The following is a 22712-nucleotide window of genomic DNA, read 5'->3' as shown; positions in this document are numbered from 1 at the left end:
AATTTAGGGTGTTTTATCTTGGTACCTAATGCTATGTGGGAGATAAGATGCTGCAAAGTGGAAGCTTTGAGGGGATTTTTGGAAATGTCATCAAAATTGCTGTTTAGAAAAGCTTTGCGGCTTGGTACTTTGGAGTAGAAAGACATGGGTATCCATTTTAGATTCGGGAGAATGTGTACTTTCCAAAAATATATGGCTTTCTGGGGTGAGCGTGCTTTATACTAGCTTTATTCCACATATAATGATGGAAATGTGTTGATTTTGCTGAAGCTGAAATGACAGAAATGATTGATCATATGGGGGTATGTTCACATTGGGGCCCCTTCATGCCACATACTTAGGTAAACCTATACATATTGGGCATCAAACTGTTCAGTGGACCCCTGGAATTCATATTTAGGGTGTTTTATTTGGTTACTTTATGACCTATAGGATATAAGATACTATAGACTAGAAGCTTTAAAGCGATTTTTTAAAAAATTTCACAATTTGATATAAACCAATAATTTTAGGAAAGCATTGTGACTTGATAGTTTGGAGTAGACAGACAATTGTGCCTACTCTGGATTCCCCAGAATCTGATCTTTTCAGAAATGTGTAATTTTCTGGGATAAACCTTCTGTTAGTGGAATTTTTGGCCTTGAAATCTAAAGTATGCAGCTTTCTGGAGCAGTGCTTTGGAAATTTGGTAGTGTACTGCTGGGAGTTTTTGACCTATAAGTGAGAAATCTCCATAAAACTATATATATTTGGTATTGGCACGTTTAGGAGACATGGGACTTTCCAAATCAGTTGTATTTTTTTGCATAAAATAATTTTTGTTTCTGGTATGTGGGTTAATATTATGGAAAATATGATTATTTTGTTTTATTTTTTAGACATTTAGAAGCCTATATCTTGTTACAGAATTGGAATTACACCAAAATTCTGATTTGAAAGCTTAGATTGTCCTGAAAAAAACAATATATAGTTTTCCTGGGTAAACTAAAAGTCCCCCCGAGGAAAGGCCCCTAAAGTGAAACAGTGTAAAATGTTCGAAAACTGTCTGGCAGTAGAAGTTCTGCTTTGTCCAAAACGGCTGGCAGTGAAAGGGTTAAACCTGCTGATAAGGGTGGAGCTTTAGTCATTCTTGACAAAAGTTATTATGTTAATGAAATTAACACATGATGAGAGTGTATATTGTATATTGTCTAATGATAACATCACAACTGTACAGAACAAGTTAAAAAGGTTGTGGAACCAGCATTTAGTGTGGATCTTAAGAAGTTTTTTATATAAGGCTGATGGCAGACGAGGCGTACGGCAGATATTTTCGGCAAGCGGAAAAGCGATTGCTGAAAATATCGCCCTACGCCTCCTACATGTGCCTGCACCCGAATGAATGAGATACGCTCGGGTGCAGGCACATGTAGCTGAAATATGAAAATGCGAGAGAATACAAAGTCTCGCGTTTTTATGCGTATTTCGGCTACATGTGCCTGCACCCGAGCGTATCTCATTCATTCGGGTGCAGGCACATGTAGGAGGCGTAGGGCGGTATATTCAGCAAGCACTTTTCAGCCTCAAGTGGATCCAATTACACCTGTGTTTTACACAATTCCAAACATCCACAAGGATCTACATCATCCACCTGAGTGGCCAATTGTTGCCAACACTAATTCAGAATTTTCTCCTCTATCCACACAAAATCCTTTTTGAGAGATACAAACCAACTTCTTAACATCTTAAATGATTGTAAAGTTTACAGATCAGATATACATCTATAGCACATACAGCAGGTTTGGATACTAATTGTTTGCATGTAGCCTCTGAGTGCACTGAGAAAGAGAAGACATTTTTATGAGTTTATTGGAGATTGTACTGTATGATAGTTACTTTATGTTTGGTATGGCAAGGTATGGCTATGGGAAGTAATGTAGCGCTCACATATGTCAACCTGTATATGGGCGATTTTGAGAATACATTTGTCTATACTAATACACTTTTCCAGTAATACTGTTCCTTTTATTATCGCTATATCGACGATATTGTTATGTTTGGGAAGGATCTGTAGATACATTAGTAGAGTTTCATGTACATCTCAACTCGGCTGTACCCAAATTTACTTTAGTGCATGACATACAAAGTGTGAATTTCTTAGATGTCACATCAGAAAAATAGGCACACAAATAGAAACTGATTTATATCAAAAGCATACTGACAGAAATAATTTATTACATGATACCAGTTTCCACCAGAGATCTTTGTTAAAATCGTTACCTATTACACAATTTAAAAGGGTTAAAAGGATAGTTTTCAATAAGGAACAATGTGATATGAGGTTGAACCAGATGTCTGAGCGTTTTGTGGAAAGGGGGTACCCAAGAAGGGATTTGCAAGACAGTTTGGCTACAGTTAAAGGTGTTATTGATATACAATATGTATTGTAACCAAAGAGAAAGGAGAAAGGTTAGCATTTGTGAGCCAATTCTCAGTGAGGAGGTACTACAAATGGGCACGCATCCAGTGTTTAAGAATTTTCCATACCACTTTTAATGGCCTATAAACGGAACAAAAACTTGAAAGATCTTTTGGTTAGGGCAGACATAGGTTCACAAAAGAATTATACACAACGGTTTTTGGGTACCCCGAAAATGGGGACATTTCCATGCTTGTCCTGCGCACATTTTAATAACATTACCAAGTAATAGACAATGTTGATCCACTTACATGGGGAGGAGATAGAAAGCGATTGCTTAAGAAATTAGAAATGCGCTGGATCAACACATTAGGTACCCTGTCACCTGCTCGTCTGAATAGGGAATATACTGCCATGATGTTTATATTAGTAAGTTGATGTCAAGTGCTTTGTTATTAACAAATACTTGTTTTTGTTCTTGTATTTTATTTTTTATTATAAAATGTTTTATTTAATTTTCATTTTTATTTTTAGGACAGTAAGATTTAAAGATGTGGGAGCTCCTGATCCATATTAGTTCTGGGGTTAACTGTCCCCTGAATTTGGCATTGGAGCCAGATAGATATTTAATGGATGAAATACGTTGAAGTAAGATACTGTCCACTACAATTTTTGGTCAAATTGTTATATGTAATACATGACACAGGGCACTTATTATATTGTATACACAGGCACTTAGTTTGTATATTATTGTGTGTGCACATAATGTATTCACAGAATGTTATGGGTTAAATGGAGGTTAACATAGATGGCCCCTCCTCTTCCTGTAGGTATTTAAACACCTACAATCTAAAATCTACAAGAAAGGGGAATAGACTTTCCAACTGATGGCTCTCGAGATACTTAGTTATGTTATTCTGGCATGGTTCCATTAAGGGCCAAAAACATCTGCCGTTTCCATTAAAAGACGGGGCGAGAAATTAAACTTCATAGTTGTTCGAAGTGCCCTGTAATGTGGGTAAAACGTAATGCAACACTTAGAGGGTGTAGTAAAATTTAAGTTTATTGCATTTTGTGCTGACCGCAGTCTCCAAACAAAAATTGGTACATTAAAGCTGTATGATGAATAACTCAGCATTCTGTCACATAAACCACACTATTTATACCTACACAAAACATGAAACAATTCTGTTTACAGAAGAAAAAGGTACACAAACAAAAAGCAGCCATTTTATATATATATATATTATTTTTTTTATATATTTTTATATATAGCAGTGTTTCATTTGGTTTCCTAACGGTAACATCTGTACAAGGTTTTGAGTTGAATTTTGTGAACATAATTTTGAAAGCATTTTAAACACTACCACTACACTCAATTAGTCACTGGGTGGTACATAAAACAGTGCTTTCGGGGAGTTAGTTAAGAGACTTTCCATTACACACATATATATATTGCACAAATATCACAATGTTGATTAAATCCATAGGAGACTTAAGCTTTTCAGTATCCTGCTGCTGAAGTTTAACTGTGACGGCCAGATATTCTGGTTTTGTAGTGCAACTTGTAAATCCAAATACCCCTTTAGGTCACTGTCTTCCAAAAGCTAAGCTGCCATATTAATTATGAGATTCAAGTTTCAGACAAAAAGAAAATATATGATTCACAACATGCTTTTTAGCAGCATTTGGAGCACTGGAAGATTCTAGAGCAGAAAGCCTGCTCTCCGCCCATTAGCATCCTGTAATACAGTAGCAATGTGCCTGGCAACGACTGTCAGTGCTAGTGGCTGAGGAGGGCCTGCAGCTTCTTGCTCTACTTCATTTACTGGGGATACAAATACTCTTTTTCTGAAAGGTCCCTGATATGTCTGCATAGAAGCAAGAAAGCATGTGTTCTCTAGGCTACTGCATGAATAATGGAGAATGCTGACAAATTCTGACCTTGTAAGAAAGTGCTCCTGCATATATCATGTCAGTGGAGGTTCTTGCTTGGATTTGGATATCTGCTTTATGTATACTATATATACGTGTTGGCTGGATACTTGGTCTAGAGAATAGTAGGCAGCACTTATAGATGTTTAGAGCTGTTTAAACCATGTTTCTTCATGTTTGAATCACTATAAATGACATGCCAGTGGAGAAAATATACCTAGGATTTCCATCTGTCCACACTTGAGCCAAACAGTTCTGTTTTATATGGCGCTGTTCATGACGCATATGCACATCAGGATAAGGAAGGGCTAAAGAGAACTGCGTGCAGTGGAAAATTTTCAGCTTCCTTGTTTATGTGACAAAAAGTCACATGATTTTAAGGATTTGGTTTGGCCCAAGGCATAGATTCAGACGAATCCTGCCAAAAATGCCTAAATAACAAAAATAGAAAAAGTCAACAACGTCTGATCTAATATGAGAAAATACAGCTGTAGCTGTTTGACTGGGACATGAGCAAAGTTTGGCTTTTAGGAACAACAAGCTCTTTAAAGGATATGTAAAATCATTCCCCAAAGTGTAAGGATTGTAATAGAATCCTTTATAAGGCACAGCAATTCACTCTGATGGCTCCCAATGCAGTTTGGCAGAGCACAGCATGACTGCATTGGTTTCAAGAGGATCAGAAATGGAGCTGTTGGCTGGGCAAACTGGGGCTTGTATCTCCTATATGCCAAACAAATATAATATTTTATAATAATAATAAATATAAAGTTCTTCTTTTAAGAGATTCTGTTTGAATCCCAACACTTTGTGGGGTGACTTTATATCCTTCATTTAAATGTAGAACTTGAATGAGTATGCGCTGTGACAGCTCAACATAAACCACCATAAACTGGGTGGATAGTACAGACCTAAGTGCTGCCCTACTCTACAAGATCAAGACAGGAAACAAGGGGAGAAGAGCCAACAATTCCACTTCTAGGCACTTCATGGAACAAGTAATAAAAGTGCTCAAATTCCAAGCAAACCAACTGATCTGAGGGAGAAGGGATGTATACCCTCTAAGGGGTATCTTAAACAATGGCAACACACAAGAACATTAATACCAGCGGACTAAATGTAGCTTGCCATTTAATGAGAACACTTTCTTCTGTCAAAAATACTTCTTCCCTTTAAAAGCAAGAGCACAAGCACTTGTTGAGCACTTTAATACATATTGCTCATTAATCCCCACGTTTTCTGTTCATCTGTCCAGGACATAATCTATTACACTTGTGCACAGTATCAAGAAAAACTTTTGAAGCCAAAATGCCTGGAATCTGCAGTAATTGTAACAAGCACAGTTCTTTTCTCTACTTTCTAAAGTTTTTGAATTTATAAATTGACTTTAAAAAAAGAAATAAATATATTTCAGTCATCAGGAAAAGCTGGAAATCCTTCTATAGTTCCAATATTGTCACAATACCAGGTTGACTTACATGTGAAGAGACATTAAAGCATGAACTAAAATACTTTAAGCAGAAAGGCTTATTTTTAATATATTACCCAGGCACTGCAGACTAGAGCTGTCCATACTCAGCCCCACAGCTTATTCGCCTGTGTATGAGGCCAACCGTTGGCCTGCCCTACTGATATCTGGGTCAAAATTAGCCAGATATATATTGGGCGGGTTTGAAAATCCCATCAGGCAAGGACCACATCAGCAGATGAGGTCCTCATTAGACACTTCTCTGTAGACCCCACCCCACCCAGATGTTGGTCCCAGGGCCAACGATTGGCTCATTCTGATTTGGCCCAGTGCTAGTTTGGTAAGCTTTGTGTATGTCTAGCTTAACTTGATTCCATCAGGGAGATGCACTCCTATCCAGACTCTTTTTTTATCTACAGCCCTTACCTAAAGCTCTTTATGACTTATGGTGGCCATACATGCAACATGCATACATGAGATGGGCGATTTATAGGGAGATCCGATCATTTGGCCCTCGGGCCAACTATCGGATAATAATAGCTGCCGTCAAGGATAAGGACCACATCAATGTACCAATGTCCTAGCTCAATGGGAAAATCAAACCAGCCTGATGGATATTTGCCTGATTTTAGGTCAGATAGCACTCGGGCTGGCCCCAAATATTGGCCAATAAGCTGCCAACTTGGTTGGCCTTAATTCTGTACTAATTTGTTGTCAACTGCTAAAAGTTTTTTCCTATGTAACCTTTGCGATATCAAAACTGAAGAGATTCCATATTATTGCCATCCTGTGTAGTCACCAAAACTCCCATTTTATTCAAGTATATTACAGAAACTTGCCAACTAAAGAATGTCCTGTGTCTTTTAAAGCAATAAATTTAATTGGTGAAATTATTAAAAACCTGAATCGATGCCTGCTGAACTTAAACATTAAGGGCAAGATATTAAGCAAGTTTACATCTTTATATATATTAAGTGATTTTGTTTTGTCAAGGTAAATAAAATTTGAGTACTTTCATCATATTGCACAAATTTATATAAACTATCATTTTTGGTGAAGGGCATTTGCATTACCTTTAATTACTGTATAGCAGGATTGCTAATTTTTGATCACAAAATTGTCTGCTATATATTTAAGCTATTTCAATACACAGCTCATTAGAAAGCATTTATGTTAAAATAAAAATAATTCCCAACTAGGACATTTGCCCCAGAAGATAAGTGGCACTCTCTCAAAAGGGAGACACATCTGTTTTATGAGCTATAAGGTAAAATGTGTATTTCAGTGTTCATACAGAGAGATACAGGTAAATTACCCTGACCCTAGTAGGAAAAGACATTCTAGCAAAAATAGAAGAGTCTGTTAAGGCAGTGCAGAAACACTGCATTTATTTTTTTACTTACAAAAATGTATTTCTATAGAGTTGCTTACTTTTGGTCTTTATCCTATTAAACATACATAAAAGTTCTTTAGACAAACTGCCCCTTTAAACTGTCCATGCACAGGGCGACATTGGCTGCCAAACTTGGCCACTTCAGAATGCAACTTGCCGGCCTGTGTGTGGGTCTAAAACCTTAGCCTTATGACTTTTATCTGATTCAGGATTGGGCAGATGTCAGGCAGTTTGAAAATCCCATGGGTAGAGGATTGCAATGGGCTGCTGATGCATCCTGACAGGATTGCACAGAGCCCTGTTGTGATCTAATTGTTGGATAGAGGGCCAAGTGATTGGAGAAGACTGATCTGGCCCACCATTTGGTTGGTCAGACTGGGCAAAGATAATCTTGCTGTCATGACCTTATCAAACAACTTCACTGGCCAGTGTATGGCTAGCTTTCGACAACTGGTATTGTGTTGGCCATTCTTTTCAGATTGCATCCTTGTTGTGCAAGATTAGACATTGCATAACAAGTATGACTTAGTTATGACAGATTAAGTGATCATCCAAACATGTATGCACACTGCCAATAATAGATACATTTAATAATTATATGTCAAACAATATTATAAATTATATTTTCAAAGACTTTTTAACGTGACATCTAGAATTCCAATCACTGCTACGTCTAGACCTTCCAAACAGGTAATGGGCAAATCATTTATAAGAAGGTGGGGAAAGCAAGCACATATAACACTGCTGAAACAAATAAGGGTGATTGAGGTACAGAGTGATGTGAGTGTTACATTGGCTGTCTCTATAATAGATCATGCACTTTTAAACAAGTGAGAGAATGGGAGCAGCTCACAGTCTCTGAAGGGTGCAGAGTGGTTCCCTGCCACTTATGCTCTAAGGATATAATAGACAAAATATGGGGCTTAATGGCTCAGTTAAATGTCGATGGAATTGATGTGCACTATTCCCCCAGCACAGCCTTTAATCAAAAAATAATACAGAACGCAAAGGGTTCAGTTAACAGTAAAGGCAGATAGACATGTTTCTAATTTTTTTCTATTATTTTTTTTTTTTGCATCAAATTATTATTGCAACATACTCCTCGGCATCACACACCATTTTCTGAGGGAGACAGCCCTTGGTTGGTTTTCTCAATCTTATGGTCCTCAGCCCAGCTGTGTAAGCTGGATTCTTGTAAACTGGATCCCCTAGTTCCTTATCTGCCTCCTCCCACCTCATGTTCCTTTTTTAGGGGTGCAGTCTGCATAAATATTTAATGTCTTTGACATAGCGTTACTCACTTCTCTGCTGTTCCTCATGTTTCTGGCTGAATAAACATGCGAAAGCCGAGGAGAACATAGTGGCACCCAAGAAAAGAGCTTGGAGAGAGGAACATTTGGAAAGGTAAGCATGCTGGTGAATACCCCTCTCTCTCCCTTTGCTTGTCACACCAGTTCCTCAATAAATGAAACTGGTCTTTATTACCAGAGGTATGAGTAAACAATTTCTCTGGCCTTCTGCTAGTAAAATACGTCATCTTCATGCCTGTGTCAGGGAGAGATTGGTGTAACAGTGGATCACAGGATGCACAAAGGGGGCCAGTATTGGTAGCGTCTTAAGCAGTGCGGCTCAGTTTAAGAAACGTACATAGACTGTATGTAAATATTCATATATAAACTTCATCAGTGGCACGCTGATGAATATATGAGGAACAGTTGCACTTGTGCTGGAATGGAAGATCTGTTGCTGCAGTTCACATGTAAGGGCATTATAGGGAAATGGTGGAAGCAGGTGAAGATTGTGAGCACTAACCACTTGCCTTTTCATCCTCTCCTCTAACTTCCCAGGTGCCATGGGATGTGGAGAGAGGTTGAAGGACCCTGCTGAGTGCCACAAAAACTTCATCCAACATCTGCTCTTCAAGAGTAGATGGTAATAACCTCGCGTCCTCCACCACGAACCAACATAACCCGATCCAGGTGCTCTGTGAGGACTTCTAAAAACTCCATATCTGAAAGCAACTAGAGTTAAGAACATTAACCGGTTCATTTAGAAGACGACTGAAAGGTGTATGACCCATTCATAACCAATTTATATATAATAGTAAATAATTTATAATATATTATTCACAATTCTTCTGTTTCTAAGATTTTAATCATTAAGCCTGTGTACCATAAGACTCTGCTCTTCTGGATGTTATGAGTGGTCATGTACAGTATATGGGGCACCTTACAAGAACATCATATTTTGGTGGTGTTTTCATGTGATTCCCCAAAAGATCACTGGACAGCAACTATGGCATTTTGATGCCATACTTAAACACTTATAACCCTGAGGAAAGTGGAGGCTTTAAACAATTGCACACCACAAACACTGTGTAATTTTAGAAACAGCAGTTACTGGCTAATCGGTCTAACACTGCAGAATTCAAATATAAGTGCTTTAAGAATAGTTGTCACAAGGATACAATTTTCGTCCCCTTTCCTGTTGCGGGGTGGTCCAGGCATATTTAGTAGAACCAGTTTTGCATCATGGGATTTTTTCACAATTACTTCATTGAGTTTCACAGCTGTGTGCATTCTTCGTACATTTGACTGGTTTCTGGATAACAAAAACAAAGGAACAAATAAACTCAGACTAACTAAAGTACATTTCAAGCACCATCTTTAGTTTTACATGGCACATTCTAATCCATTTATAGAAGCACTACAGAGACTGAAACCTAGTCTCTACATTATACCATGAATAAAGTTCTGAAAATAATGCTTATTGTTGTTGATCTGATCTGATCTCCTGCACAGACAATCCACCTTAAGCAATTATACTGCTTCAATTTAACATGCACTCATGTGCCATGGAGATCATGTACATGCAGAACTGCCATCAGGAATTACAGGACCCCAAAATTCTAAGTTAGTAGGGCCTTCCCCTAGAGGGGCCCTGTATTATTAACCCCTGGGAGGAGGTTCCTACCAAGAAGTAGAATGGAGGCTTAATGAAAAAAATGACCCACACATTCATGGCCACGCTCTGATCCACCTAAGACACACGTCCTAATTACAAACCCCCACCTATGACCTGCCCAAACCCTGTCCACTCTCCCACAAGCTGTTGATGACCCACAAATTAAATTTTTACCTCTTTTGGGACCCCCTCTGCCATGGGGCCCTGAAGGCAGTACCCCAGTACCCACCTGATGGCAGCCCTGTGTACATGCAGTTTGTGCTTACTCAGCATGCACAGTCTCTATTCATTACAAAAAAGGTGTAGATAGATCATACAGTCAAAGGACTCTAGGTTACATAATGTATTTTTTTTTATAAGAAATCAGGTTTAAAGGAAAACTATACCCCCAAACAATGTAGGTCTCTATTAAAATATATTGCATAAACAATCTCAATGTAAAACCATGCTTCATCTAAATCAACAATTTTCACAAAAATATAGTATGTGCTTTTGGGTACTCCTAAATAGAAAATTGTCATTTAAAGAACTAAGGGCCGCCTCTTGGGATCGCAGGATTCACAGTGCACACAAACAGGCACACATGCATGCTAGACCACATCAGCCAATTAATGGACAGAGTTCTGTCTTTTGCTTTCAGGCAGCAGACCAGTAAATGCTTTTAGCTGATTGGTTGCTGAGTTTGGCAGGTATCATGAAGCATGGATGGGGAGGTGCATAGAGAGTAACATAACATAAAGTAAATATTAAAGAATGTAAGAATATTTTTTCAAAAATGTTTCCTTAAAACAACCTTTAGTTGGGAGGGGGGGTAAATAGCAAAATTCTGAGATACGTTTTTCATTATATGCAGTTTTTGACTTACCTACTTTTTATTGTTTTACAACACTCAAGCTTTAAATATAACCAGTTATCTGGTTGCTAGGGGTTGACTATCTTAGTAAGCTGGTATCAGATTAAAATCAAAATGTTAGAGGGCCTGAAAAGAAAAGTAAGCACTATAAAATAATGTATGATTTGGATGCTTCAGATAGGGTTGATATGTGCTCCAGATATAAGTTGAAGCAGTTGAGGAGATGATGATGGTAGTGGTGGTGGGTTGTGTAGGTCAGGAGGTGGGCCAGTGGTGTCAGGGTTGTGTCTATGATGCACCAGCCTGTAACTGGCTAAAATGTGCATTAATCAGAATAGAATTCTGTCTGGGTGTCTGATTTCTGAAATCTGGACAGCCAACTTTAAACCAGACAGGAGGCAACCCTAGCTTCGCAGGCTGGTTACTGTGGTCAGTGTCCCTGACAACTACGCATCATTTGTAGCCTCCAGGAAATATCTAAATTTAGGAAGTCAAAAAACATACAATATAAATAATGAAGAGTTTCTTAGAATAGGTCTGTAGAATAGATCTGTAACATTCAAAAATGTAATGTCAATGTAAAACGTCCCCTTTAATTGAACTTCATCCATGCACCCCGACCATAATGATAGGCCAGACTTACAAGTTTTCCCATTCACTGTATGCAGCAAGTAAAGAGAAACAAAAAATCACACATTGAGAAGGAAACTGTGTGAAGCCTACAGAGATATATGCTATGGATTCTGCTACTCCAATACTTTGCATCAAGTACAACAATTCCTACTGATACCTAATTCATGTGGTCATTAAATAAATCAATGATATTGCTACTTCACCTTTAAAATATGGCTTACTTCTATGTTTCCTTCTATGGCTTCTTACGTTTCTTGTATGTGTTGGATACAATTTACCGGCACAAAATGATTCCCTAGTTTAACAAGCAATAGGTTTATTGAAAGATGCACATCTTCGGTACCGGAGTCACTGTATTTACTTAGCAAGTGATTTAGTATAAAAAATTCATTATTTTAAGAATCAATAATTAATTAGTATTGTCAGACCCATTTAGTACTCTTGTTTTAAGGCTTACAATAAAATAACTTGTCATTAATGTTTTATTAGTCCTTCTCTCATCCTATGTTTGAAGCTGTCATTCCATGTAACCAACATGTTACCTGTCATCCTGAGCTCCTAATTAGTACTGGACACAAGTTGCAATCTCTGTACTGCATATCAGATTACATGTAAGTATTTATGCTTAGAGACCGAAAGTGACACAGTATACATACGGCTTCATGTTGAAGAAATCTTTAATGGCCTCTGGAGTGCTGGGACATTTACTACTGTTTTTTTCTGCTGTGCATTTGTCTTTAGTCCAGGTAAGGTGCACTTTCTCTTGAGTTGTGTCTGGTTCTTCTGCTGGAGACTGGGCACTCTCTGAAAAGCCTGTTGTATTTTTGTCATGAATAAGCTGTACCTAAGGGGAAGAGTACACTATATGAATTGGATGATAAGATTTAGGATTCAGTGCAACATATAAGCAATGCAAACACAGTTGATGGAGGTACCTCTTCTTCGGACTTCTCCTCACAGTCTCCCACCTGCTCTTCTGGAACGCTCAAGTGCAGCCTGGAGTTGGAAGGATTCTTACGTCTGATGGATCCACGGGATTCATCTGTAATACTTTGAATCTATGGAGAAGATTATTCTTAGGGTTTGGAACAAATGGCAAGGACACAGTTATAGAGGCAGCAGATTTAAAAGCCCGTTTGGAATCCTAACACCTTAAGCAAAGTGTGAAGGGTAAATACATAACTGTGTGGACTAGTAACAAACAGTACATTTGTAATAGCCCAACCATTTTAAAATACACATCAAGAGCACTGAACAATTTGCCATTCTAAATTGATAGTACAGGTATGGGACCTGCTATCGAGAATGCTTGGGATTGGGAGTTTTCCAGATAAGGGGTCTTTCTGTTGTTTGGATCTCCATACCTTAATGCTACTAAATAATCATTTAAACATTAAATAAACTCAATTGGATTGTTTTGCCTCCAGTAAGGATTAATTGTATCTTAGTTGTGATCAAGTACAAGGTACTGTTTTATGATTACAGAGAAAAAGGAAATCATTTTTAGAAATGTGAATTATTTTTTTTCAAAGGTCTTTATTTTGCATTTGTAACATAAAACAACATAAAATATTTGACATTGGTTCTACAAGCGTGTTCTTTACATGCCAGAATGTAAACGGTACATTGGGTTAGATAATCAATAATGTCCTACTCGGGATAGTTTTCAGATTCCTGTTAGAGAAGGGAAGGATTTGGGATTACTGGTGGAGGTTCAAATTCCCAGGGAGGACCCTGTGGCCTTATTCCATGGCTTCAACCCATGTTCCCCATACCTTGTCATACTTTTGAGGGCATCCTCCTGCTATGTAGGTGAGTTGTGTCGGTGGCAGAAGGGCTTTAAGTAAATTTAGCCAGCTGGCAATTGTTGGGGGAGAGTGTGCCATTCATTGAAAGAGGATAGTTTAGGACAGTAATGTTCTATAGAGGATGCGCGATGCTGATTTGGGAATAGTGTCATCCACAATGGTAAGTAGGCAAACCTTGGGATTGAGTATTTTAGGTAGGGATGTTGTGTTTTGTATGTGGTCTAGTACCTGGTTCCAAAAGTGATGTATTTGTGGGCATGACCACATTAAGTGGAAGTAGTTGGCCTTGGGGGCACTACATTTAGGGCACTGAGAGGAGTTGAGGATTCCCATATGATATAGTCGTAACAGGGTCAGATGAAGTCTATGTATGATTTTGAACTGGATTAACCTGTCTCTTGTAGAGATTAGATAATCATAGGCCCTGTCTGTCACTTCCTCCCAATCCTCACTGTCCAGCTCCGGTATATCTTGGTGCCAAGCTTTTTGAGCTGTGAGAAAGGGAGATTGGAGGGTGGAGAGTAGCAGGGAGTATAGTGTGGTGATCAGCTTTTTGGAGGAGGGGTTTCTGAGGGTAGTTTCAAGCTTAGTGAGCACAAAGGGGACTATGGTTCTTTGGAATTGATGTCGAAAGGCTTGTTGGAGTTGTAGGTATGAGAACCAGGGTAACAGCTCTCCTGTGTCTGTATGTCTGATCTGGTTTCTAGGTAACAGCGCCCCAGCATTGGTCACATCTCCCAGTGTACGTATGCCCCAGTGAGGCCACACTCGGTATGGGGCAATTTGTTGGAAATTGGGTAAGTAGGAGTTTCCCCACAAATGGCAGGCCCGGGGATAGGATTGGGGACTTCAGTTTGTATAAGTGTAGTATCTTTTGCCATGCTTTGTAGGGTGTCACGATGACTGGGTGATTGGTTTGGATATCTGATAATTTACGAAATGGGATATATTTTAATGATTCCATTGAGCGAGCTAGGGTTGCCAGCAATGGAACATTGGGGTTGGTAAGGTCAGGAGAGAACCACCATTGGACATAGTAGACCTGTGTGGCTGGGAAGTAGAATTGCCAGTGTGGAAGGCCTAGGCCGCCTTCTGTAATTGGTGCTTTAAGCTTGGCTCTGGAAAATCTGGGGGGTTTATCGGCCCACAGGAAGGCTGTCTGTGTTTTGTCTAGAGAGGTGAAAAATTTGGGCGGAATGAAAGTAGGTGAGTTATGGAAAATATAGAGAAATTTAGGGAGGAATATCATCTTTATCAGGTTGATCCTGCCCCAGATAGATAGGGGGAGGTTGGCCCATATCAGCAGTTTATGTTTTATGAGAATGGGATCTAGATTGTTGGGAATAAAGTTGCTCAGTTCCTTTTCGTATTTGGATACCCAGGTATTTAAATGCATCAACCCATTGCAGGGGGGTAGGAGGGAACATATTGGGATTCATATTTGGGGCTATAGGGAATACGCTAGATTTGTCCCAATTGGTTCTCAAACCAGAGAAGTACCCAAAATGTTTCACTATGTGTATAACTGTCTGCAGTGAGGCACCAGGGGAGTCCAGATACAGTAAGACATCATCAGCATATAAGGATATACGTTCCTCCACAGCCCCCAATTTGAAACCTGTTATGGCTGGAGAGTGTCGGATCAGAATGGCAAGGGGCTCTATTGCTATTTACATTGACTCTTGCTGTTGGTGCCTCGTACAACATTCCCACCCATTTAATAAACTGTGCACCGAGGACAAACTTCTCGAGAAGTTTCAGGAGATAAGGCCATTCGACAGAGTCAAAGGCTTTAGCTTCATCAAGTGAGACTATTCCATGTGAGCCTTTATTTATATGGTTGGCATGGATATTAGTGAATAACCTGCGAATGTTTATATTGGTAGATCTATTTGGCATAAAGCCTGTTTGGGCGGGCTCAATTAGCTCCTCGATTACAAGTTTCAATCTGTTGGAGAGGATTTTTGCAAATTTTTTGCATCCACATTGAGGAGGGAGATGGGTCTGTAAGAGCCGCACTCCAGTAGGTCCTTGCCCTCTTTAGGGCTCTGGTACACGGGGAGATTAGTCGCCCGCGGCAAAACTCCCTGCTCGCGGGCGACTAATCTCCCCGAGTTGCCTTCCCTCTGCCATCCCACCGGCGAACATGTAAGTCGCCGGCGGGATGGCAGACGCGGCGAGGCGATTTCGGGAAATCGCCGAAAAAGCCTCGCGAGTCTTTTTCGGCGATTTGCGCGAAATCGCGCCGCCGCGTCTGCCATCCCGCCGGCGACTTACATGTTCGCCGGTGGGATGGCAGAGGGAAGGCAACTCGGGGAGATTAGTCGCCCGCGAGCAGGGAGTTTTGCCGCGGGCGACTAATCTCCCCGTGTACCAGAGCCCTTAGGGATGTCCACAATGAGGGCAGCGTTAAAGGAGCGAGGAAGTTTATTCTTCTCCATCGCATCAAGCAAGGTTTTGAGTAGCCAGGGGGGAGATGAGGCTTGTCCTCCCCTCCTCTATCTCCCTGCGTACCTCTCCCCTATTGGTGCACCGCGTCGCGTAGTACCGCGCTTCCGGGGTAGGCCTCCGGCGGGGAGCGCAATCACGCGAGTCCCCGGCTTGTCGCGTCAACTAGGCCGCACTCGGTTCCAGCTTCAGGTTGGGCCCAGGAGCTCCCTTTTTGCTGAAATTAGGTGGTGGATTGTCCCAAGAGCTGCCTATGTGAGGATGGGAGCCTTTGGGCAGGTTGTGCCAAGTGGATGGGGAAGGATTGGGAATTCTCCCTGGGAGCTCTCTGGAGCAAGTCCGTGCTGGTTAGCCACGCTTCCCCGGAAATGTGAATTATTTGATTAAAATTACTGACCACTCAAGACCCCCCCCTTGGCAATTACCTCACGTTCACGTTCAGTTTTGGTGAGATGCATCTGCTTTAGGATTTGGGACCTCTGCTCCATAACTAGCGTCTTCTCATAAGTATAGGCCGAGATGTCGCTGTCATGCTGAAATAATAAAACCCATCTCAGAAGAAATATGACATTTTACATCTGTTTTTTTGTAAACAAACTCTTTACAGGAAATATTCTCTTGCGTTCTGTTAAAATTTTTACTGGAAGTATTATCTCCAAGCAACAGATTTTTAGTTTGGTCGAGTATACAAACAATGTCATGATTGGACATTATTTTAACATTCACATGCTCAGCAATCATAAAGGCTCTTCAAGCATCATCGTTTGTGTAAAACACTCACCATTTCAACCACCTCTACCTCAGCATTAATTCTTAAATGATAAAGGAAAGTGGTCAAGTCTTTCTTCATCTGTATGCTGTTGTCGTCCATCTGTGCAACAGTAAATATGCGCATTGTACATCTCTTCCAAACCTTCAAAATAGGAGGGCAGAATAATGAGATACTTTTGCACTGCGTTCTCTGAATTTGATATGCAAAATGAACAGGGCATATATAGTGACAGATGTATAATTCAATTGTTTTTCATATTTATTATTTTACATTAGGCAATATAAACCCTATATAACAATGTTTTGTTTAAAATCCTTACAGACCTTAGAATGCAACATAATTTACCTTGTGATGACGCAGGAGGAATGGCAGTAACATCAACATTCCTCCATCATGGACCACCCACCAAACATCAATGTTGCCTTCAGAAAATCTCTCTAGGTTTCCAGGGAACATAGCTACATTCTTGCTAACAATTAGAGCCAGGTGAGCAGCAGTTGTTTCTCTTACAAGTTCTGTAACAGGAAAGTGAGGATGGTAATTGTGACTAAAAACAAAAGTGTTGTTTTTTAGAAATGTAGTGACTTTGGGCTGAAGTTTGCACACAAACAAAACATCAACGGCATGTGAGTACCATAATTAAAAATAAAATAATTGAAATCAGTACCAATGAAATTTCTCCAGGTTTGGTGGTCTTCTTTTTGCCTCCAGTTTCGTGGCCAACCCACTAGCAGGGTATTGTGCTGCAAGCCTCCAAGTCCACTAGACTGAATCAGATGGGAAATCCCATCCCGGGTATTTGATGAAATAACCACCTTGCAGAAACCTTTAACTTTCTCTGCCTCCATGAGTCGGCGAATAGACTGTATTAAGAAACATCAGGTCTTTTTAAGACTCGTATGTTAAACCTACACAAAAATTGTGTAATATAGACAAAAGGGAAAGTAACCATTTGGATGGAGCTTTGATGTTAGTGGGACAATGAATTCAGACAACATAAAGGCATGAGCCAAATGGTATAACTGAATTATTTGTATTAGGACTTTAGACTAAGACTAAATTATTCTGTTTCAATGTATAATGATGTCACTGGTAAACAAATAAGAAAAGCTTTAACTTAAGAACAGTATTGTACAGTTCGTTACAATTATAGATTTAAAACCAATAATGACTCAAGCTGGAATATAAATTACCCCATAAATAATATAATTTGCACTACATATATTTCATGTTGCATCTACTATTCAGCATAAGAAGAAAAAAGCAGCATATTTCATACTAATGCTTACCTCTTCAGCACGCTGACACTGAGGGTGGTTTTCTAAGTATGTTCCCTCTACCACTGAGCCAACAATCGTCAGACCCTTTCCTGCCTTCAGTTGAGAGGTTAATGAAAGGAGCTGCGGGTGAACAACATTTTGATCCTGGTCCACACGTACTAGAACCAGCAACTGAGGCCTAAAACATAGCAGAACTGCAGTTAGTTTAGGAATCAACATGTGCCATGTGTGTCAACCAACATGTGCGTCATTCAGACATGCAAGTTTCCCCAGAGGGCAAGTGCATGCTCATGCACCCCTTAATGCCCTAGAACTTGTGCCCCATGGAAATATAAATAACCCCTATAATGACCCCTATAACCTTTTAGCTGTGCTTAGGACAGGCCCTATAGAGGTTCCCAATTTATTTATGTCTAATAATCTTAGAATCACAAGTAGCTTTCTATGTGACTGTCAGAGCCACAACCCACAAAATGATTCCTCACCTCCAGTTCTTCGTGTGTGGTGGCCCTTCTTCTAACCGCAGTAGTGCATATCGAGCAGCACTGAGGGACAGACCGCGGATCCCATCACCCCACTCTTTCTCTGCCCTATACAAATATAACAAAATTGTAACATAAACTAATAGTAAATATGAAGAAATATTCCGATACACTTTCTCTAACAACTACCATTGCTAAGAAAATACATCTTACCCTCTGTACTCAATGTATTTATAAATAAGTCCAGCGATCGACATGGCAACAAGAGCATAGTACCAGGAGCAGATAAACATAAGAGACAGACAAAGACTCATCCCAAGAAATGAAAGAGTCCTGAAAGAAATAAAGGCCATGTATAAATTATTGTTATACATTATTGTTATTTTTAAACAATACAAGATGGGAAGGCAAGAACTGATCTGAACAGCAAAACACTTTAGCTCTTCCTTTTATGACTATTAGAGCGTGAAGGGGATGAAATGTTGACATGAACATTTGTATTAGCCTAAAAGGAAACCTGAGGTCTACATCATATTTAAAACTGCAGAGGTAGCCTGTACTCTCACTCACCAGTGATAATATTTGAAACGAGGCCTCCAGTTGGGAGTCCTTAACAAGGTCTGCACTGCACAGGCCAAGTTAACAAACATGTAACACATTAAGAAAAACCTGCAGAGATAGGATCAAGAGAAAAAGAGAATACAAACCAAAGAGTTAGAGAAAAGTTAAGAGCAACTGAGAGGTTAGGCCACAGGGAACAGTGTCTGAAAAAGTTATAAATAGACACAATGATAACTATAGCACACATACATTGAAAGAATTGGAGCCACTTCATCCAGGGATGCAATGAGGATACCAATCTCACAGATACAGGCGGTGAGGAGAAGGGCCCATGTTGGCTCTCCATTAGCTTTCCCATGACCAAAGACCTGAAAATAAGCATAAGAGTCAGCATAATGCAGCATTACATGTATCAGTTAACTAATAAACACTTTCTGTTGGCTGCAATACGCATCATTTACTAAATGCAGACTTTTTGCAAAGCCCAACAAAAAAATATGGACGCAATCCACAAGTTTTTCATACTTGCTCTACCCTGAACTTGTCTAAATTTCACTTCTCTGTGCTCCTAAATAGACCTGTGTTCCACCCATGTGCCTGCATTGGCAGCACTGTATTCATGTGGGAGGGGATACAACAATGTTTTAGGGTGCAAATCGCCAATACACACAATATAATTAGCATGTTTGTTTTATGTAGTACACGCAACTTTTGGCCACCATTTACAGTGTGCCAATACTCACATTTAGCTCTCTAAAGACACATTTTACAGGTTATTCATAGCTTTTGTAGGCTATAACAATCTTTTACATTCTTCAAATAAATATATCTGAACGTGTTGTATATTTTAACTGGCAAAGTGAGATTTTGATTTTGGCATTTTATTGCATCACAAATTGATATTATGCAAAGTAAAATACTCAAGACTGTCACCTGGAGAAACGGAACAATTCCATCTCGAGCAATTGCTTGTAGAAGACGTGGGGCCCCTGTTAAACTCTGCAAACCTGCCCCACATGTAGAGAAAAAAGATCCAATCACAATGACCCAAGGGGATGGCCATGCTAGAGTGCCTACCACTAAATTTCCATTCACCGCCTCTCCAAATCTGAAAAAAAATGTACATTTCCATTAGTAAATAATGATATTGGCATGCAAAATGAAGGACACACGTGGCCAAAAGTCAATGGCTAGAAAGGGTTATCTTTCAGTTGATGGAATCGCACATGTAAGACTTACATTACTAATTACTGTTTTTAATCCCAGCTTTCCAGAAATTCTGTGGAAAACGTTAGGGTAAAGAACAACATTTTAAAAGTGTTTTTTAAGCACTTTTGCAAATTCTATAAGTACACTGGTTTGAGGGCTCTCTGCTGTTTGGCACGGGCAATGGTCTGGCTTGATGAAAGTGTCAATTAATAATTAGATTACCATTATGCACACCCTTCCTTTCTCGCTTTGTTGTGACTGTTTTGTTAGCAGGAGGCAATATGCAGGGGGTTATCTTGCACTGGTAACCTAATTATCTACCTTGCAAGGACCAAACAAGGAATAGCTTCAGTTTCCCTGTTTAACTCATGAAGTATTCTATGAACACTTTAAGAGGTGAGCCCTCACCCCCTCTAATATAAAATAGGGTGGCAGAGAAATGGACTACACAAAAACTCAAAAAAAAAAGAATTAACAAGAAAATGGAATACAGAAGGTACAGTCAGCTTTGGGAACCAAAGACAACCCAAAGCTTACTGCAATGAGATGTACTGACAGATGACAGATAATAATAGTGTGCAGTCATTATGGATGCAGTGTTATGGAGAGGGACAGTTGCTTCTTTCATAGAGCAGAGCAGTACATGCAACCTACTGATTGGCTCTATCGCTTGCTAGTCACTGCTGGAGCAGTAGTACAGGCTCTGTACCAACATGTAGGGGTACACTTACTTGTCACGCAAGACAACCCCCTCGATGCATGCTCCAAATAAAATAACTGAAGAGATATCTGTCTGATTGTAAAGGAGAACCACAAAAGAGCACACAAAACCATAATCAAAAGTAGGGGAGATCCAGTTTGGCTGCATCCTGCCATTTGGAATATTAGTAAAGGGCAGGATTTTGCTAGTTCTTCACACTAAGCCTTCAAAAATGTCCAACAGTACAGTATTTCTTAAAAGGGTTGAAGGGTGCAAAAGGACCAATATTTATGCCTTCATTTCATGTTGATTCCGCAAAACAAATTGGACTGTATTTTGTAGTTTGACTTTGTACCAATGAAGCATTTTTTTTGCTAAATTTTTTTTGGTAAAAACTAAGTAAGCTTTATCACAAAGGTCTATGTAAATACAGCCATAAGCACTTACAGTAATGCTGCACTGAATCCTCTATATCTCAAAAAAGCCTTCATTCCTGGGGCCAGAGTCTGCACAGCTCTCTCCTCTCTTCTGTGCCCCCTCCCATAAGAATTCATAAAACTCACAACCCCCTCCAATCAGAATTTGTAATCTGAGCTACAAACAGCTAGAGCAGCTGCAGGAAGCTACAAAGACCAAGGCAGGTCTTTGCAAGGCCCTACCCAGGCAGGTAGGGCCTTGCATACCAACAATTTGTCCCATTGAGAGATCTGAAGAAAGTAGCAGGCCAGCTTATTCTCACAAGAGAACCAAGGCACCTATCGTACTACATTCTGAGTGCAGTCTTAGTGAGAGAAACAGTTTGCACACACATATTCTGTCACTAGGTGCCAATACCTAGTTAGCATTGACAGCTACATTTTTTGTTCCAGAATTTTTAAATAGCAAGCAGCCTTAACCTGATGCCAGCATAGTTTCTCAGACAGATAATATTAAAGTAATTACACTCAGCTAGTGGGGGATAAAGAAATGTGGAATTCCTTTGGAATGTGGTTGGAACTTTCTGCCATGTAATGTACAGTTTTATCACCTATTACACAATTTAAGACAATTTCCCGTAAAGGATACACACAAATGATGTGGTGGCTATGGCCATAATAGTGCCAATGGGGATGGATTTCTGGGCATCCCGAAGATCTCCAGACCTGTTGGAACCAGCCATAATGCCTAAACAAAAAGAAGGTAAAAATGAGGGTAAATATACAGTATTGGAAATAAAATAGCAATTAGGGTAAATATACAGTATTGGAAATAAAACAGCATAGAGTGGGTTTATAAAAAATAACAGCTAAACAAAAAGGCAGTTCTCAGTACCTGCCTTTGCTCTGTAACAGGGGTCCCCAACTTTCTTACTCTGGTTGGGGATCACTGCTCTATAAACTATCCTGTAATATTCCCTATAGGCCCTTCATTATATAACACCATCATTTTAAAGGGATGCAGCCCATGAGGAATGTATGAATAACTTTATTTAAAAGGCACTACAGAGCACTGTACAGTTTTACAACATAGGGAATACAGCATTATAATAAATAAATAGAAGTATAAATATACACAGATTACGTGCCATGTGATAGCACTTGAAATAGGAAGAAAGCCCCTGCCCTGCAGAGCTTACTTTTAAAGTGGCTGAAATGGGGATGAAAGATCATTTCCCCACAACAAGAAAAAGCTTAACAGACACATTTTCATAAAAATTACAACATATTAGTATTACCAGAAATGAATACCCACAAGGTTCTTTTACTCCAAATGTTCCTCCAAGCCACTTCCATCTAAGCAGTAAATTAATTTGGTCACACTGGCCTGGT

At 39.6% G+C, this 22712-nt stretch overlaps 1 protein-coding gene across 4 annotated transcripts in view; it reads right to left on the bottom strand.

The window, feature by feature from the left end:
• Window positions 1–3440: 3440 nt before the first annotated feature.
• slc12a5 (solute carrier family 12 member 5) overlaps window positions 3441–22712 on the bottom strand; it is a 64221-nt gene continuing 44949 nt past the window's right edge. For 2 of the 4 annotated variants that reach the window (XM_012952549.3, XM_031894159.1), the window contains 17 exons: window positions 21970–22068; window positions 20936–20993; window positions 19929–20103; window positions 19245–19363; window positions 19005–19103; window positions 18648–18767; window positions 18438–18542; window positions 17962–18130; window positions 17340–17535; window positions 17018–17187; window positions 16682–16813; window positions 16326–16433; window positions 12580–12702; window positions 12301–12488; window positions 11655–11669; window positions 9662–9795; window positions 3441–9205 (listed from right to left, as the gene is read on the bottom strand). In XM_012952549.3, coding sequence (XP_012808003.1) covers window positions 9114–9205; window positions 9662–9795; window positions 11655–11669; window positions 12301–12488; window positions 12580–12702; window positions 16326–16433; window positions 16682–16813; window positions 17018–17187; window positions 17340–17535; window positions 17962–18130; window positions 18438–18542; window positions 18648–18767; window positions 19005–19103; window positions 19245–19363; window positions 19929–20103; window positions 20936–20993; window positions 21970–22068 — 2102 coding nt within the window. In that variant the 3' untranslated portion in view covers window positions 3441–9113. Of the gene's footprint in view, window positions 9206–9661; window positions 9796–11654; window positions 11670–11938; window positions 12489–12579; window positions 12703–16325; window positions 16434–16681; window positions 16814–17017; window positions 17188–17339; window positions 17536–17961; window positions 18131–18437; window positions 18543–18647; window positions 18768–19004; window positions 19104–19244; window positions 19364–19928; window positions 20104–20935; window positions 20994–21969; window positions 22069–22712 lie in introns of those variants that run through there. The other 2 variants (XM_012952550.2, NM_001078838.2) reach the window with 2 other exon arrangements.

Source organism: Xenopus tropicalis, chromosome 10, assembly GCF_000004195.4.
Source record: "Xenopus tropicalis strain Nigerian chromosome 10, UCB_Xtro_10.0, whole genome shotgun sequence".
In the NCBI taxonomy this organism is placed as follows: domain Eukaryota; kingdom Metazoa; phylum Chordata; class Amphibia; order Anura; family Pipidae; genus Xenopus; species Xenopus tropicalis.
The sequence above is the reverse complement of the archived record's forward strand: the minus strand, read 5'-3'. Positions and strand labels throughout refer to the sequence as shown.